Source organism: Papilio xuthus, unplaced genomic scaffold (assembly GCF_000836235.2).
Source record: "Papilio xuthus unplaced genomic scaffold, Pxut_1.1 DF827542.1, whole genome shotgun sequence".
Taxonomy (NCBI): domain Eukaryota; kingdom Metazoa; phylum Arthropoda; class Insecta; order Lepidoptera; family Papilionidae; genus Papilio; species Papilio xuthus.
In genome coordinates this window covers 5974269-5991927 of record NW_013531107.1, presented here as the reverse complement: position 1 = coordinate 5991927, position 17659 = coordinate 5974269, and the positions used below count along the sequence as shown (strand labels likewise).

Sequence of the window (17659 nt, the reverse complement as noted above, 5' to 3'; positions counted from 1 at the left end):
CCCCGCCCCACCACGCCCCACCACTCTGCACACATTTCACTATCGTAAACGCAACGATACGTCCGAACTTGAGGCAGCTAAATTATACCGTTATTTGCAACGATTGCTTGAAGTTTAGTACCGTGCGAGAGCTAGTTAACGCGGCGGTCGACCGCTCGCCCACATATTTCCTTCGCAAAGGCGTTTTTTTTTCATTCTCGTTAAAAAACGTTCAAATGGAACAAATGAATTGCTAAGTATCTTGCAGTTTGAGCGCTGGGAGAACGGAGCAAGTGAGATTTTAAAGCGTTCGTCGCTCGAAAGCCACCGACGCGAGGTTTTAACGCGGCGTTGAAAAAACGCCAGTGCGAATAAGAACTTCCTAATGAGCTGCGCCTCTCTAAATCCCTCGATTATACATTTTGTTGTTTCTCATTTAGTTTTATTACGATAAAACGAACCTGAGAATATTATCGCCTCCTCCTATTAGATCGAGAGTGTAATGTAACTGGGGGTGTTAGGACTGCAGAGACACCTGTTTTAATATTTTTTATTGTAGTGTATATTGTGTAAAAGAGAAGGAAAGGGACGACGATATGTATAGTCGCGGTGCACTCGCTCACTACTGGACAATGTTTTCGTGAAATGTGATAATAGAATAGCACGAACACGAACTTGTATATCGCGACTGTTGTTTTACTCAGATAGTTTGTACTTGAAGCTTTCGATACTTTGAGCGTCCCCCGGCCGCCCCCTGCCACCCCCTGCAGACCCCTGCCGCCCCATGCAGCCCCCTACAGCGGTGCGGTGCGTGGTTTGTTAAAAAAAAGTGTTTTATGTAATATATTCTTTGTTTTTTTATTTATGAATTCTGCAACAAATTACACGTTCCTTTTAATTTGTACAGGATAAGTGTAGCTTGTAGTTCCCGCCCCACGCCCCGCCCCCCACGTAGATATGTAAGCATCGGTGTACGCTCCACTTTACGGAATATAACTTTAATAATGAACTCTATGAAACGTAGGCCGCCGCGGAATTTAGAGCTTACGAGTTGCACTGTTCGTGAAGTGATCGATGTTTAGGAATTATTGTTTTATTGTAACTATATGTTTTGTATTCGTGTCGTGACGTGTCGTGTCGTGACGTGACGTGACGTGTCGTGTCGTGTCGCGCTCGCGGTCCAGTCCTGGCTTACAATTTCATTTTTTACCGTGTGAAGTGCTGCGGTTAACGCATTTCTTGTTAAAATATTTTATGTAGCAATTTATTTCCTGACGAAAGATTTTGTAATCAAATAAATGATGGCTATTTTCTATAATGTTTTATTTTGTCATGATGTTCATCCCTAAACAAGCGGCAACTGCGTCTCTACATGTAGTAGCGCGGGTAGTAATGTACAATCTCCTCATTGGTGTGAAGTGAACATTCCCCTAACCTCTACCTACCTGACACGTAGGAGATTTACTGAAAAGTTAAGATAAAGAAAAGAGGAAAAATAAAAAGTCCTCGACGGTATTTTTCATAGAGGTAGGATTTGTGAAGGAGAGCTGCAGCCGGCGAGCTCGCCCCGCGCTGATCTCTCTCTTCTCTCACTTCATCGCCGCTAAAAAGTTAGGTTTCATATTGAGACTTCCTTTAACTGGTTCTCAGGACACTTTTCTAATGCAAAAAATAAACGACAACCTTTTTTTATACAATTGTCAAGGTGACATTAAGTTAAGACGTCTATCGTTTATGCTGTAATATTAATTTAGTATTTAGATACAAAAATGTTATTATTAATTTTAATAAGCAGCCTAGCGAGTAACGCGCTGGGGTCGGCGGAGCTGCGCGGGCTGTACGGGCTGCGCGGCGGCAACCGCGTCACTCTGTGCATGAGCCCGGGCACGGCGGGCCGCGGCCATGACGTGTGCCGCGGCGCGCTGTGGCGACGCCACTGGGTGCTCGTGCGCGGCAGCTGCGTGGCGCGCCGCCCCCTCTACCCCGTCGTGCTCGTGCGCGACTCCGCCGACAACGTCGACTGCGAGGAGGTGCAACAAGGTCTGCTCCAACCCCTCTCACCACCACCAACTCCACCACTCGCATAGCCCTCGCGGATGCTTTTCCTTTACAGGCAACAGAAAGACAGATTATTTAGCTAGCATTTAACAATCAAAAAACAAATCATGACCTACATATAAACAGAACTATATGTAGCCATTAACTTATAATAAAATTAATTGTTATATTGTAATATACATTTTGATTCACAAGTGAAAGTTTGCAGACATGTTGTACTACAATTACCGCAAAGTGCTTGCACGATTCATGCACCCCAACTTCCCAGAGACAGACTTTGCGCTGATTTGTGTTCTGGAGCCATTTGATGCATTGCAAGTCACCTCCAATGCCAGCATGGAACTGCTCACTAAGTATGTATCTAATTTACTATTGACCTGAACATTCATGTTGTTCCAGCTGCTAAGACATCTTGACAAATCTCTGAATTACCTTACTTGGAAATTGTTTGGAAGAAACATTATTTAGTTATATGCACTGCTGATATAATACTGATTGGAGGCAGTGTTTAAACCGTTTACAGTAGAAAACAGTCAGTACACTAAGTAAACATTACACCAGTTAGCTAATGCAAATGTAATGTGCATTTTGCAGGCTGGAGCCGTGGCTGTGGGAAACATATAACGGATTCTCTCCTGAGACACACTTGGCACATTATTGGCCCAGTGAACAGAACATGGTGTTTGCATCCCCTGTGAGAATGTTCATGGCTACAGTCGTTCTGCCATTGACGATTTTTATAGCATTCTTCCTGCTTATTACATTCTACACGGGCACTGACAAGAACTCTCTCCCATATAGAAGCCTTGAGGATAAAGACGACTCTTCTTTTGCGTAGACTGAATAAAAACGAATAATTTATATCAACTTGTTTTATTGATATATGTATATATACTAACATAGTTTTAACACACATTTCTATCACCTACATCGAGCATGATTAACTAAGAAGTGTCTCACTGCAACTTTGCTTGTCACTCTGTTTTCTTGTTTTGCAATCTTCTCCACACCTTTACTTTCCCTCGTAGCTCTCGTAGTCTTTTCATCTCCTCCTTGAAGTCTTGATGTTCATCCCTAAACAAGCCGTAACTGCGGAGGTTCATCATTAATTTACCTGTCTCTACATGGCGCGGGTAGTAATGTATAATCTCCTCATTGGTGTGAAGTGGACGTGCTGAAAAAATTTTCACCACCTTCATAGACTTTGAATTTGTTGGAGTCGCGACTTCTCCGAAGATCCTATTCGACAAATGCTTCATCCGTCGTGCGTAATTTGTAGTTGCATTAATTAATTGAGAGTATTTAGTATAGTTTGTTGCCATTCTATATCTTTCGGACTAACAATGTCAACTATTTATGTTCGTAGTGAAATCGTATTTCACATTTATTACGTATTTCTCAATTTCTCATATAACCTCAAAACTTAATGTTTTGATTTGTCTGACAGGTGACAGACTTAGACCGACAATGCTCGGACCAAAGAGTATAATAAGTATACTATAGGCTCGGACAAGACTGTCTGAACCGGTGGGCATAAGTCAAACGAGCTCACTAGCGCCCTGCTGTCGACGTCAAAAATGATAAGGATCATCTGATCCTCTGTATTGTATTGTCATGTCATTTTTATACATCCTGACAGAACCAACCGCGACAACAGCTCCTCTCTCACCGCTCAAACATTATTCTTGTTTGACTGTATTGTTGCTGTTGTTGTACTGTACTGATTTGACAGTTGACAACAAAGAGCGTAATATTCTGATTCTGTGTGCAGATTCAGAATTTAGGATTTATTTATGGGACCTGATTAAATCAATCAATTTTGTGACGCAGTCAGCAGGTGCGCAGGCCGCACTGATTAGAAAGGGTCGTATTGTGTTCTGATATTGTTAGTACTAAGTGAGCATAGCTGTTGGATTGCTGCATTGCCAAGTTCGATAATGTCGCACTTAACACCAGGCCCAATGAAACCATTGAAACCGGTAAATTGTAACATTTGTTTGTTTTTTTTTTACTATTAAATTTTCAAGCTTTATACATTTTGTCTGTGGTGCTTTTTAATGAATAGACTTGATAATAGCGAATTATTTGATTTTCATAAAATTTTTAATTGATAGAATATGACTACATTTTAGTTGTTATTTATATTCTTAATTTGAACCTGCTTGAAAATTGGTGAGGTGTGAGTTGCAGCTGCCACTGGGGCTGTGGGCGTCGCCGCAAACGAAGCTATACATGACATTCATAGGGGTGGTGCTGTATGCATACATTTTGATCTTTATCAAGACTATGTATCACAAGTTCCAGCGACTGGACCATGTGGAGGCTATGGTAAGATCTCAAATTTATGTTGATTGTATGATCCATGTTGTGCATAGTAGAAAAGATAAGTCTTTAGAACATACCACTCTCTGTATAGAGCTCTTCTTTGCTGACTTCAAAGCTGGTTTTCAATTACTCCCATTCCAAATCAAATATATTCCAATTAATGTTTAATAATTGCCTAATTTAAAAACGTTAATTATTTTATTAGCAATTAAGACATTGTTAAGAAGCAAAATTATTAGGCTTTTTTGATTTTTCATAATATAAATTATTAGGGTTTACAAAATCTACAATTTCCTCTAATTTGTGTTTTTGGGGTATCGGCTATTAACTAGAATAATATGGTGTAATTGTAATGTGTAGGTGATGAAGACGGAGCAAATGATTCACAGAATACACACTATCGACCTCAACATGGCCATCAACATGGAGCACATAGACAATGGATTCTTAGACTACTAGGCCCTCAGCAGCTACATACATTTACAAACTTGTTATCAATGTTGCAATCATATATGTTTAGTAAAAAAACATTATCACATTAGTTGTAATGAATTTAAAAAAAAGCTGATGTAATGATAAAAGCCGTAGCCATGTAGAGAGGTAGCTAACCCCACCCAATAAATATACAAATTCCTGTGTGAATTATGCTGTGTCCAAGCAATTACTATATATTTTTAGGTTAAGTTAATTAAACTGATTAATTTTAGCATCATTTTCTGTGATAAAATCTTTATTTGAAGTTGATACTACTACTGTCTGTATTGGTTTATATTTTGTTTAAGTGGACTCGGTTAAAATAAAGTAAAGTTTTGAGCTGCTTCATATGTTTCATTTCTAATTTTTACAAATGCCATCAATTCAGTAAGAGTTACCATACCCTTGTTGTTAGGTGACCGCTGCCATTTAACATGTTTTCCTCGCCAACAAGACATTTCACTGATTTTGGACTCCCTCCAGCTTACCGCAATTCATATCTGTTGTGTTCATTTGCAATGTGTAAAACACAATTCACTATTAACCCTAAGAGCCATCAACATCTCTATAATTTAAAAAACATTTTGTAAAGTTGTATACTTTTATTTATAAAAACATTTCTTACTGTTTTATATTACTACGCTTAAATTAATTTATAATGTTAGTGAGATTCATCAATCAACGGCTGCTGAAGCTGCACACATTGTCGTGTGGGACACTGATATAAGTCAGTCAGTGAGTCCGTTGTCGAGGGCGAAGCACCGGTCGTGGACGAGCACGGCGGCGGGAGCGCAGCGCCAGGGGTCGGCAGTGCGGCGCTGCCAGGCCTGCAGGCGCGCGCGCAGCCCCGCCTCCACCTCCGACAGCGACGGCTTGCCTGCACACATCGATCAAATAATCAATGGCTGCTATCGTACGGTGGGGTCAGCAGCGAGGTGGGTGCAGACCGTGCAGGTTGTTGAGCTCGGCGGGGTCGCGGCGCAGGTCGTAGAGCTCCCACTGCGGCCGGTAGTAGTACTGCCGCAGCGTCTTGTACCACGGCAGCGGCCGCTTGCTGCGCGTACGGTTCAGAATGTCCTGCACATGAGTACGAGACGCCATTTGTTAACTCCATGTTATTCTAATGTTTTAGTTTGTGTTACCGAATGGTGTTAATGTCTGAAAGCAGACAACTCACCTGGAATGTGGGCGAGACATAGAGGTCCTGATCGATGGGGAAGGGCATGGCGTAGTGCAGGTTGTGGAGCAGCTTGTAGCGGCGCGTGCGCACGGCGCGCATCGGGTAGTACATGCTGACCTCGTGGTGCGTCTGAGAGCCGAACACCGCCTCCGCTTCCGAGTACGCCGGCTCTGCAATACATATGTACATGAATGCAGTAAAATGAGGAAACTTTGTACATATTCGCCGAAAATGCTAACGACTATATCCGGCGACCACTGTTAGTGACCGGCGATGAACCTTTAATTAAAATAGGCAACAAGCTCTTGGGCTGGTCGCTGTGCGTGATTTCGTTGTCCTCTCGCCGCTCCGCGGGTACGCCGAACCAGTCGAGCAGTGTGGGCATGAGGTCGAGCTGGCTGGCCATGGCGTAGGAGGCCTGGTTCCTGCGCGCAGCGGGCTGCGGGGAGGCGAGGATGAGCGGCGCACGCAGGCCCGCCTCGTGCAAGTTGGTGCGCCCGCCGGGGAACGGGATGCCGTTGTCCGACGTGTATATGACGAGCGTGTCCTCCTTGTGCCCCGCAGCTTCCAACTCCTTCAGGAGCAGCCCCACGCCTGCCAACACCAGTGTGTCTTCTTGTTATATCATTATTGTAGTAAGTCAGTAAGAGTTTGTTCCATGGAACTAGAAGTACTAGCATTAATTAAATAAGTAATATAGTTTATAAGTTATTTAATTTAACTTCAGCGAAGGAATCAAATAAAACATCTTAGAACTTTTACTAAATTTATGTCTATAAAAGACTTTGAGTATCCTTATGACACTGTACCTTGATCCAATCGCGACATGGTGGTGTACTGAGCGGCTATGTCTCGCCGGGCCGCCTCCGTGTCCTGTCACGGGTTTACAAATGAAATGTAAAACAAACTCGTTTTCATTTTCCTAAATGTGTAACTTATAAGCTGTGATGTGGGCGAGGGTCGGAGGGTACCTGTACGTGGTAGGGCAGCTGCACCTCGTCCCACTGGTAGTACCAGGGCGCCCAATCGGGGATGGTGCCCATGCCGGGCTCGCCTGACCCGAAGCGCTCGCAGAAGGCGCCGTACCGCGGCTCGCTGTTCCCGCACCGGTGCGGGTCGTGAAAGCCCACATACAGAAAGAACGACCTGAAAACATGTGTTGGATAATGCGCACAATTATGTTATAAAAGGAGTCTGTCTCGGAACATAAGGTAATATTTAATCCCGCATTTGACTTAGAGACTGATGAATAGAAGTAAGCAGAGAAACCCTACGAATTCTAAAAGTCGGTGATGCTAGAATGACAATTTTAGTACAAAACCTAGTGTGATACAATGCGGTGCATTTGTACTTTGGTTGGGTACAGAAGGCGGCAAAATACAAAGACAACACAAGTCCTCACTTATTGTGCCGGTTAGCGCTGGCGAGGAATTCCCGGGCGAGCAACTTAATGTGCGTGATGTTGCGCCCCACCTGGTCGATGTGGTTGTTGCGCTCCGTCTGCTCGTAGTCGAAGCGGAACACCTCGTCGGGGCCCACGTGCTTCTTGCCAATAATACCTGCAACTCGTTTTAAAGAACCGACCGCTTCGTATCTTTTCCTAGGTTTATTGTCACTAATGATCGCCCATCGGTTGAATTTCGACCATAATTCGTAATGAAACTTTTTTTTATCATTTTTGAGTAAAATAACTTTATGGATTTCTCCTCCACATTAAGTTTAATTTTCATATTGCGCAATTTCTTTAAAAAGTGGCATTACATATTAGTTTTACTCAAATTTAATATTCGCTTATCGAAGTAGCAATTGTAACAATCACAAAGCGTTATAAAGTAGTATACTAAAAGAGCATACCGGTGTAGACGCCATGTTGGCGCAGCAGGTTGGGCAGGCTGGTGATGTTGTCGAAGGTGTTGAAGTGGTGCACGCCGTGGTGCAGCCCGTACATGCCGCTCTGGTGGCTCGGAGTGCCGGTCAGCAGCGCCGCGCGGCTGCCACACATACCGCCCTCAACACGCTACCAATATGTGCTCATCGAGATGATTATTGGACAAATTAATTATGCATCCAATTTCTGTATGCCTTTACGCGTGCAAATTCTACAGAATCAGAATAATTTCGGAACCTCAAACATCTCTGCGACAAGGAAATTTATAACTTTTAGGTGAAAGTAGTTCGATCTTGTTTTTGTAGTGAAATTGATGTTATTCAAAAACAGGTTAATTAATCGTGGCCGCGTATAATGCTGATAATGTGATCGAATATGGTTTTTGCCTGAGGCTGGACGTAGTAGGTACCTGGGTGAGCAGCTGCTGACCGAGTTGAAGGCGTTGTTGAACAGCAGTCCGCGGCGCGCCAGCGCGTCGATGTTCGGCGTCTGGCAGATCTTATTGCCGTACGCTCCCAGCTCGAAACCGCCGTCATCGGCTGCGGAAGACCACGGCCACGTGAGAACAACATTAAAGCTATTACTGCAACTGAGAATCGACAACGAGACAATTCTAAAAAGAAATCTGTATTCCGAGGTTTTACATTACAACGCCAACTACATTGCCAATAACCCAGAGTGGCAGGCAGAGATCACCGACCTCCATTTGGCGCAGTCCTAACACACCTCTCACTCCTATATTCATACCTACATCTACACGTACATGCACTTCGGGTTTTTTTTTTCATATTATAAGGTGGCAAACGAGCGAGCGGCCACCTGAAATCACTGAAATAGCGAAGTGACCGTTGCCCATAAACATATGCAATTGCATATGCGTTGCCCACCCTTAATCGACGGAAGAGAGGATGCACAGAAAGAAAATATTTTCCCTTTCCATGCATCCTCACATCCGGAAAGTCTACTTCACTTCCCATCCTTTCCTTATAAGAAAAAGGGTTGGAAGGGTAAGAGGACTAAATTAGGCCTCCGGGACGCACACTCATCAGACGAATCGCGGAATTGCTTCCACTTGACGCCTGTCTTCTGTGTGGTCGTGGTATTTCACCGGGCGAATTTGTGCGAAGATGTTAAAGCGGGCTCTACCACTGTGTTCTTAATGCCGTCCTTTTTAAGTAATTCATCAATATGGAGGTTTATCGTTATTTTTTAACTATTAAAGTAGTTATTATGTATTTAGGTAAATAGCCCTCAGTTTTGTTTAACAAGTCCCAAAACATTTATCTAAAAAATTACCAAGTTGTTGTAAAAAATATGTTATCTATTCAACAAAATAAAACACATCAGGTGATCGAAGTAGGGTCAACATGTTTGTGTTGAATTTGAGTAAATAATTAATATCCATATTAAAACATAATTTTGGAGATTTACATGAATACCAGCTCATAGTTATTCACATTCCTTCGTGCATGTTTAATAATGTTGTTTGAACAGATGATGTGACGCCGGCTGCATCAACTCACCATGCGACAAACAATTCTAAATTAAAGAAACATTAACTAAAAAAGTTCATACATACTCTTTTTATTGTAATTAAACAATTATTGACAGTTTGGTTAAGAAAAGAAACTCGTGATTCATATTACTTTATCAATCAACGGCTTATATTACTTGAGGAACAAAAATCGTAGTTACTACACTAAAACGCTCGACCTAGGGCGGTAGGTTTAGATATTAACTATCCCTATAAAATACATTAAAATTCATCCTGTTATTTGATTTGGAAATTGGTAGAGAATTAGAAAAGACATTGTCGAACATGTTCTTTCCTTCAATAAAGCGTTTAATACGACAAGTAGCGGTCACCGATCACCCGCAACTTCCTCAGCGCAGAATTTTAAAAAAAGTCCGCGTGCAATAGCTATGTTCCAGTTGTTTTAGAGATTACCCAGAACAAACGCTGCCTTGCAGACAGACAGACAACAGTTTTAAAAATTGGTTTTTCGTTATCAGCTACGCAAATACATCAAATGTATAAAATGTGGTTTTTTTTCCTCAAATTTTATTAATATAATAATTTAAATATTGTAAAAAAACTGACGTTTTCTAAAACCAGAGCACCTTATTAAGTTAAACTGATCACTTGAGGTGGTAGAAGAGGGGGGGGGCGATTTTGGGGCAATGACCACTGACACCTTTTAACGGTAGTTACTGTAACACGCTCAAAAGTGTTGAAAACTTTATGTTTCTATTTTTTTCATACAGAATAAGGAAATGCTGATTATGTTCTTTTAACGGACGACTAGACGTGCTCTTTCTATTCAAGTTATGAACTCTCGACTCAAAGTCACTTTGTCAAATTGTGAACTGAATTTTTACTTGTGTAATAACGGTCAAGTTATTTTATAGGTTTGCTAATTACTGTAAAGATTTGTTACACTGGACTCGAACAAACTAAATATCCTTGCATTTTATGTGATATTTCAAATTATGGAACATCAATTATAACAATTAACAGTTAGTACACAGTTGCGCGCAGTTGTTAAAATCATACTGAGTAATTTTATAAACTACCTAATTTTAAAATCGGTTGGTGGCGTTTGCATGTTATCATGAATTGTCAAATGTTTGACGTACCTTATCAAACAAATGAATGGCAATGACAAATATCATCTGTGGAATACGAATGTCATAGAAAAAAAAACAATATTTGAATTACACTTTTTTAGACTTTTTTTCATCTGCTCTGCGACCCAACAGTTAATATGACAAAAAGACTCACCCAATAGAAAAAGAACATTTCGAGGCTTATTAGATAATACTCTTTCGGTGATAAGTAAAGATAATAATAAGTAAAATACAGCCGGCGCCCTCGCCATGTTGTTAAGCGATAGTAGGGAATTGACGTGTCGCCCTCGCAGCGGCGGCGGAGTGTTTAGTTGGCAGCTCGGCGCTGCGTTTGCAAGCACAGTCGCCTCGCTTCCCTCCACTACCACTGGAGTGTCTGGTATCGGTATCGACCGCGCCACTTTTACTTCTATAAGCAATTGCGCGGAATTGAGCCCTCTCCAAGGCAATGGGTAACCGTAAAAATATTTTGTACTTATTTGATGTCGACGGAACCTTAACTAAGCCTCGGCAACGCATTTCCGAAGACCTAAAGAACTTTTTACTGAAAGAAGTGAAATCCCGGGTCAAAGTAGGATTGGTCAGTGGATCTGATTATAGCAAAATCGTAGAGCAAATGGATGGCGAGGAGACAACAAATCAGTTCGACCATGTTTTCTGCGAAAACGGCGTAGTGCATTATCAACAGGGACAGTTGAAGAAAACGGAAAGTATTTTGACTTATATTGGAGAGCAGACTCTGCAGAGGGTTATAAACTTTGCATTGGGATATATGTCTAAGTTAGAGCTCCCAGCGAAGAGAGGTAACTTTGTGGAGTTCAGATCAAGCATGATCAACATCTGCCCAGTGGGTCGGTCCTGCAGCCAGACAGAGAGAGATGAGTTCTCCCAGTTTGACATGCAGCACAAGATCAGGGCAAAGTTTGTTGAAAGTTTACAAAATGAATTTGAAGGTTCCAAATTATCATTTGCTTTGGGAGGTCAGATCAGTGTGGATGTATTTCCAACAGGATGGGATAAAACTTATTGCCTAAATCACATTCCAAAAGAAAGTTTCACTGAGATACATTTCTTTGGGGACAAAACCTTGCCGGGGGGAAATGATTATGAAATATTTAATGATAAGAGGACAATTGGCCATGCTGTCACCTCCCCCCAAGATACCAAAGAACAATTAATGAAGTGTCTTAATATAGTATGAGCAACTGTAAATAAAACATTTGTATATATTGCTTTAACAAATTTTATTTAATAATAAATGTATATTGCAATTTGTTCATTATTATGCAAAATATTATTGCTTAGAAATCCTTATTGTGATGAATGGTCAGCTGCTACAAACTTTATAAAAATAAACAATAACTCATAAGTCTAGTACTGTAACAATAAAAATTAACAACTCCAATATTTAGGTAAAAAAAAGATAAGAGATTGTCAACAAGCCATCACAATTCCTTCAAAAGTTACATCATAAATTAAATATTGATATCACACAAATATCAAATGAACGATTTTTGTTTCTTACAATACCCAGAGGTGTTTATACAATGCTCCATACATTGTATAAACATTGAGTGTTTGCGTGTTATAAAGTACTAAATAATCAAAATATTTACAAGACCGTAGTTGTGGTATACAGGTACAGGCAGACATGGTAGCAGCATACTTACAAATAAACGTCAATAGCAATTACCTTTAAGGCTTGGTCCAGTACATCTTTTATAAATGCTATCAATAACATGAGTCTAGTAATATCAGTCAAATGTATGAAACAATTACATTGTCAGTGCTAAGAAGATAGAAATTCAAGATCATTAATAAAAAGCTCAGACTATGTAATCTTAATGGGGTAGACAGATATGTAAATTTATTGTTACCTACTCTTTTATTTAGAAATTTATTCCAAAAGTCCATTACAACAGCTTTAAAAAACAATATTGTCATAATATTTACTAACTATACATTCTAAAAGTAATTCACTGGATAAAACATAGGTAAAGAGTACTTCTAATTACATATCATGTATAACCATTCTCTAGAACACCAGAACTGCAATGCACTTACTTGTAGTCCCTTAAAATATACGGAGATAACAATTATTCAACACAAGAGACACATTGCCCAAAACTAATATTTACTCCACATTTTACACAACAGGAAAATGATATGTATATGAACATTGTATATTTATGCACAGAACATCTTACAATCTATACACGAGTTTCATTTTCCCAGGTAGTCCCATCTGTAACTATATTAACAATTTCTTACATTTCTTCATAGCTGAATATCATTTATCCTTCACCTATTTCTACTTTCTAGTTGGCTTTTTTAACCTTTCACATTACAGAATCCTCCTACATTGTTTTTAAAAATGAGTAAATACAATTAAAGTAAATATTCAAAAAATATCTTATATAATATTTAATAAAACTTTACAAAATAAATGTGCTTTAGTTATCTTAGCTATAATTCATTGTATATTACAACAATATGTTAAATATTTGAATATTTTTTTATTTTCTATTTTATATAATAAACATATAAAATAGTTGCCTTTATCTGACTTTGTATAACTTGAATTGTTGATATTAAATTCCATATCAATGGCCTTCATATTTAGGCTTTCTCTTCTCAATGAATGACAACATGCCCTCCTGTCTGTCCTTAGTTGGTACATTGATTTCGTAATATTTTTGTTCTACCTCATAGCCATCCTTGATGCTGAGCTGCACACCCTCATTGATGGCTTGTTTGGCGCAGCGCAGTGCGATGGGTGCATTGGGCAGGATCTCCCGCGCCAAGTCTAGTGCCTTCTCGAAGGCGGCGTTGTTGTTCTCATTCTGTGTGACTGCATGATTCACAATACCTGTGGATAGTCATGTTAACTTATGTATATATAATGTAACATTTACCACATCAAATTACTACGGAGACAGTATTAAAGAATATAGACAATATTCAAATTAAATGAAACCAACCCATTTCCTTAGCTTCTTTGCCATTAATAATCCTGGATGTAAATATAAGTTCCTTAGCTATATTTGGATGAATGACTCTGGGCAAGCGCTGTGTGCCTCCGGCACCAGGTATCAGGCCGCGCCCGGTCTCCACCAAACCCAGCTTAGCATTTTCTGCCGCCACTCTTATGTCACAAGCCAGAGCTAATTCCAGGCCACCACCCACTGCCACACCTTCAATGGCTGCTATGGTCGGCATAGGCAGGTCCTCTATCTCTATAAAAGTTTCCCTCAAACCTCTCACAAAATTTGCCACTTCATCATCTGCCATTTTGAATCTTTCCTTTAAATTGGCACCTATAACATACATAAAATTTTATTTTTGTGTTGTTCATGTTTTTCACATTATGTATTTTTTATACCAAATGTATCCTTTCTTTTAGGTGAAATAAATGTAATAAAAAGAGATTCCAAAAATGTGAATGTTGGGACAGATACCTAAATCTCTGTACTCCATCCTGTTATTACTGAATTTTTAAATGTAACTGATATTGGTAATATTATCTATATTCACCACAAACCTACATATGTATTTATAATAACTGTGCACAAACCTGCGCAGAATATTCCTCGTACCAAGCTATGCAAAATGACAACAGATATTTTTGTGTCCTCTCGGATCAGTGCGTTCACCTCCCTCATTGACTGTACAAGTTCGAAACCAAGTGCATTTTTGTCTTTAGGGCTGTTGAGTCCATACACCGCAATGCCCCTATCGGCACCGATCAACTTGTGGAAAGCAACAGGCCCAACATTTTCCACTTCCTGAGTGTGGGTTGATAAAAACCTCAGATTCGAGGCGGTCTTTAATATATTGTTTATTTTTACCCTTGATATCATCATTAACCTTGTTGATACGCTCACTTTGATATAACTTAACAGCTAGGCACAAATATTAGCGGCAAATAAACTGCGCACGTATCGGCCGAGGTCACAGATTACCACGTTAGCACAGCAAGAGGTCTGGGAATACTCTATTCATATAGAATACAATAATTGCTTGATCAAAATATCTTATCAGTAATATACTGATAACGCCAATGACAGTAGTTTTTCTTAAGGAATCATTTAGTACCAGTAAATGATCAGTTGCGATAATATTCTTACGTGTTTAATTTACAACTGTCGTGGAGAATGATAGTTTAAAATGTAAATGAATCTAATAAAATGCCATCCAAAAATTTTCGAGGTTAAGAAACATTGGTTTTGTAAATGATATCTTATGAACAAGACCTTACAGACAAATATTCATTCATGAAGAAGTAAATATGTATGATCATATGATCATCACAATTATTCATTTACCTGTTATCTTTCAAGGGCGTTTGGTTTGTGTCAAAGAGTATAATAAGTATACTATAGAAAGAGGGGCAACTCGCACAAAGTCGTGGATCCACGGCGATTGTGGCGCTCCATGCGTATAATCGCTGAACTAATTTTTTTTTTTTGGTACCTATATACGTAGGCACGCTTATTTAGCTCACTATAATAATAACTAATAAGTGGGAATCTAATAAAGTTAAAATTGACATTAAATCAATGTTCAAAAATAATATACCCACTTATGTAGTTATTAATATAGTGAGCCGATATCAAGTAGCCTTCTATGAAATACCTCTATTAAAATGATTCTATTATTATTGGGGAAATAAAAACAAAATATTTTTATATTTTTGTACATTATTTATTATATTTCTACATAACTTAATTTTAAACCTATGCAAGTACATATACATCAATGACTATCAAGATATCAGCTCAATACTTTAATTTTTAATATATATATATTTGAAAATTACATTTACGGTAATAAATAGTATAGCGCGGTCACAAAAGAATGCATACCCTGTAATTAAAACCAAACCCCAAAATATTTTCAGTTACATGCAAGCTGGCAACTGGCAATTTGTAGTTATTTGCGAGTTTAAACAGTCTGAACATATTCTCTTACAACATAGGCAAGCAGATTTTTCTTTACAATAAAAAATTACAAATAAAAAAATATATTTTTTACATATACACACATGGACCCACCTACTAATTTCAGACACATCAGTTTATGGCTCTATAATTCCAGTGATTGGCACACATTTTCTGAACTTCACTGACCTTCTCTCAGGAAGGGGGAAACCGTGTATATGTGCACCTACAACAAACAAACAGAATGTGATATCCTGTCAAGTATAGGAACTGATATGTAAAATGTATTAGAAGTAGGGCACCATTCAATATGATAACCGGAAAGTATAAACCACTGTGGTGCTAAAAACTACACCAAAATACGAAAATATTTAAATGTTTAAATGAGTATGACGTATGGGAATAACATGAATTTTTTTATTGAATTGGAACTTACCATAATCAGTCCATCTAAAACACAGTTGCGTACAGCGTCGTTTTTCACGAAAACACATTTTAATTAAAAACAAAATGAATGAAACAACATTTAACTAAGAATACAAGAACAGAAATAGAAATACGAAAAAACGTAGCGGTTTGATGACACATGAATGTCTCGATGACAGAAATGATGCTTCTTCTCAGCCATGAGATGAAATGATGTTTACCATTATATAAAAGGTGGCGCCACTTTCCATACAAACCGTCCTTCTTCTAAGTTTCCACCCCCTGGTTTGTGTTATTATTATTTTTTTTAAACCCTGTATTGCCATTTAAAAATTTTAATTTTTTTCCCACACTTGCTCTAGGTACCTAGGTACTTTTTAATTACATCTATAATTTTATTTATGTACTTACAATCATATTATATATCAAATCTATGATAATAAATAAAATATTAAAAAGGAATAAATAACTAAATTATATTATTAATTAAATAGGTAGATAATACATTGACTTCACTTTTCACGTGTACATTGTATGTTTTTAGTCTATAGGTATAGAGATGGCATCTGACTTTGACAGCTTTTGAATTCTGAAGCATTATTCAATTATTCGTCAAGAATTAGGTTATGTATGTAAATTTCGCTTTTATTTATAATTTTATTCAAATGTTTTGTTTTAGTCTCGACTAAGGTATTATCACTATACATACAATTATGTCGTACGAGCCATACATTTGTAACCTAGATCCAGAAACGAAAACATCGCTTAAAATATATCTCTTCAAAAATGTTAAGAATGTGGAAGAAATACGAAGCAACATTATGAATGGTTCTTGGAAATGCGCTGCGATAAAGCCTAGTTTAATAATAGATTTATTTCAAATTGCTGTCGCGGCAAACAAAGCGGTTTTGGCGGAAAAATCGCAAGCCATGGTTACACGGACCGTCTACGCTGAGATTTTGTTTAATTTGTCCTTGTCCAAGAACATATCTCAAAGTTTGAGCAAATTCGGTGTTGAGACAGACCGGAGCCTACTGATTTGTTTCTTGGTAACAGCAGACAGTGACGAAAGTGAAACCATTCTTGAACAAATAAAAGGCGAATTATCACCAATTAGTGATTTAGAAAAGTTTACAGACATGCAAGAAGTTAAGAACATGTATAAATTAAATAATGTGAAGTCCGATGTCAGCCTCCTTAATTTGATTGTCACCAAAATGGTTACAAAAAGCTTTATTGCACATTAAGACCTTGAATTGAGATAGCCAAATAGAAAATGATATATATTGTCATACCTATGTTATATATTTCATTTACTCATATCTATGTGATCAGTGTTGGCTCAACATTGTTAACTTAAGCCAAATTTGATTATCAATTTAGAAGTATTTGCTGCTTATAACTTAATGAAGGCCATTTAGAATTTATCTTGTATATGTATGTAACATCTCTCATGTTTATTCATATTGTAATTAATTGCAGTATTTTTTCATCTGTACATATTAAATTTGTTATTTTTATATTGTTTTGTAAAAATTAAGATATAAAATTGTACAAATTCATTGCATTATCTTTCATTAGTGTCCCTCAAGGCGAGCAAGTTATCTAATCTATCATCATCATAGTAAGTTCAATGTGAAATATGTAGTTTCATTACTATTTAGTAGCATAGTTTACTATTTTGATGATGATGAAGATCAAGATATGTATAAATTAATAAAATACAAGGGCAGGTTATTTTAGTAAAACTGAAATAAGAAT

The 17659-nt window shown here is 38.4% G+C and overlaps 6 protein-coding genes across 6 annotated transcripts in view; 4 read left to right on the top strand and 2 right to left on the bottom strand.

The window, feature by feature from the left end:
- The window catches only part of gig (TSC complex subunit tuberin), an 11614-nt gene extending 10991 nt beyond the window's left edge, over window positions 1-623 (top strand). The window contains exon 38 of the mRNA XM_013313545.1: window positions 539-623. Within this exon, the coding sequence (XP_013168999.1) occupies window positions 539-623 (85 nt within the window). The remainder of the gene's footprint in view (window positions 1-538) is intronic.
- LOC106118959 (uncharacterized) lies at window positions 7-2900 on the top strand. The gene is made up of 3 exons (XM_013313746.1): window positions 7-2019; window positions 2246-2390; window positions 2632-2900. The coding sequence occupies exons 1-3, from the start codon at window positions 1749-1751 to the stop codon at window positions 2873-2875; spliced, it is 660 nt and encodes a 219-aa protein (XP_013169200.1). The 5' UTR covers window positions 7-1748; the 3' UTR covers window positions 2876-2900.
- A 2534-nt stretch (window positions 2901-5434) lies between these two features.
- On the bottom strand, window positions 5435-10806 carry Sgsh (N-sulfoglucosamine sulfohydrolase). The gene is made up of 10 exons (XM_013313743.1): window positions 10687-10806; window positions 8314-8443; window positions 7871-8007; window positions 7419-7575; window positions 6988-7162; window positions 6826-6889; window positions 6296-6610; window positions 6014-6186; window positions 5784-5913; window positions 5435-5713 (listed from the first exon to the last, which is right to left on the bottom strand). The coding sequence occupies exons 1-10, from the start codon at window positions 10781-10783 to the stop codon at window positions 5565-5567; spliced, it is 1527 nt and encodes a 508-aa protein (XP_013169197.1). The 5' UTR covers window positions 10784-10806; the 3' UTR covers window positions 5435-5564.
- A 62-nt stretch (window positions 10807-10868) lies between these two features.
- On the top strand, window positions 10869-11776 carry Pmm2 (phosphomannomutase). Its single transcript, NM_001311977.1, is given in 1 exon segment — window positions 10869-11776. A coding segment is annotated over 1 exon segment (753 nt). The 5' UTR covers window positions 10869-10980; the 3' UTR covers window positions 11734-11776.
- Window positions 11777-11903: 127 nt separating this feature from the next.
- On the bottom strand, window positions 11904-14869 carry LOC106118956 (enoyl-CoA hydratase domain-containing protein 2, mitochondrial). The gene is made up of 3 exons (XM_013313744.1): window positions 14107-14869; window positions 13514-13849; window positions 11904-13401 (listed from the first exon to the last, which is right to left on the bottom strand). Exons 1-3 carry the CDS (start codon window positions 14393-14395, stop codon window positions 13136-13138), a joined length of 891 nt encoding a protein of 296 aa, XP_013169198.1. The 5' UTR covers window positions 14396-14869; the 3' UTR covers window positions 11904-13135.
- A 1591-nt stretch (window positions 14870-16460) lies between these two features.
- LOC106119009 (EKC/KEOPS complex subunit Tprkb) lies at window positions 16461-17562 on the top strand. The gene has a single exon (XM_013313834.1). The coding sequence runs from the start codon at window positions 16612-16614 to the stop codon at window positions 17143-17145; it is 534 nt and encodes a 177-aa protein (XP_013169288.1). The 5' UTR covers window positions 16461-16611; the 3' UTR covers window positions 17146-17562.
- Window positions 17563-17659: the final 97 nt, after the last annotated feature.

Bases quoted from the DNA above. Each gene is read 5' to 3' on its own strand.
- Sgsh (XM_013313743.1), bottom strand. From the start codon at position 10,783: ATGGCGAGGGCGCCGGCTGTATTTTACTTATTATTATCTTTACTTATC. The intron at 8,444-10,686 runs GTGAGTCTTTTT...GGTCTTCCGCAG, and splicing joins AAATGTTCTTTTTCTATTGG to CCGATGACGGCGGTTTCGAG. The intron at 5,914-6,013 runs GTGAGTTGTCTG...ACTCATGTGCAG, and splicing joins ATGTCTCGCCCACATTCCAG to GACATTCTGAACCGTACGCG.
- LOC106118956 (XM_013313744.1), bottom strand. From the start codon at position 14,395: ATGATGATATCAAGGGTAAAAATAAACAATATATTAAAGACCGCCTCG. The intron at 13,850-14,106 runs GTTTGTGCACAG...TGTATGTTATAG, and splicing joins ACGAGGAATATTCTGCGCAG to GTGCCAATTTAAAGGAAAGA. The intron at 13,402-13,513 runs GTTGGTTTCATT...GACTATCCACAG, and splicing joins CAAAGAAGCTAAGGAAATGG to GTATTGTGAATCATGCAGTC.
- LOC106118959 (XM_013313746.1), top strand. From the start codon at position 1,749: ATGTTATTATTAATTTTAATAAGCAGCCTAGCGAGTAACGCGCTGGGG. The intron at 2,020-2,245 runs GTCTGCTCCAAC...GAAAGTTTGCAG, and splicing joins CTGCGAGGAGGTGCAACAAG to ACATGTTGTACTACAATTAC. The intron at 2,391-2,631 runs GTATGTATCTAA...TGCATTTTGCAG, and splicing joins AGCATGGAACTGCTCACTAA to GCTGGAGCCGTGGCTGTGGG.
- LOC106119009 (XM_013313834.1), top strand. From the start codon at position 16,612: ATGTCGTACGAGCCATACATTTGTAACCTAGATCCAGAAACGAAAACA.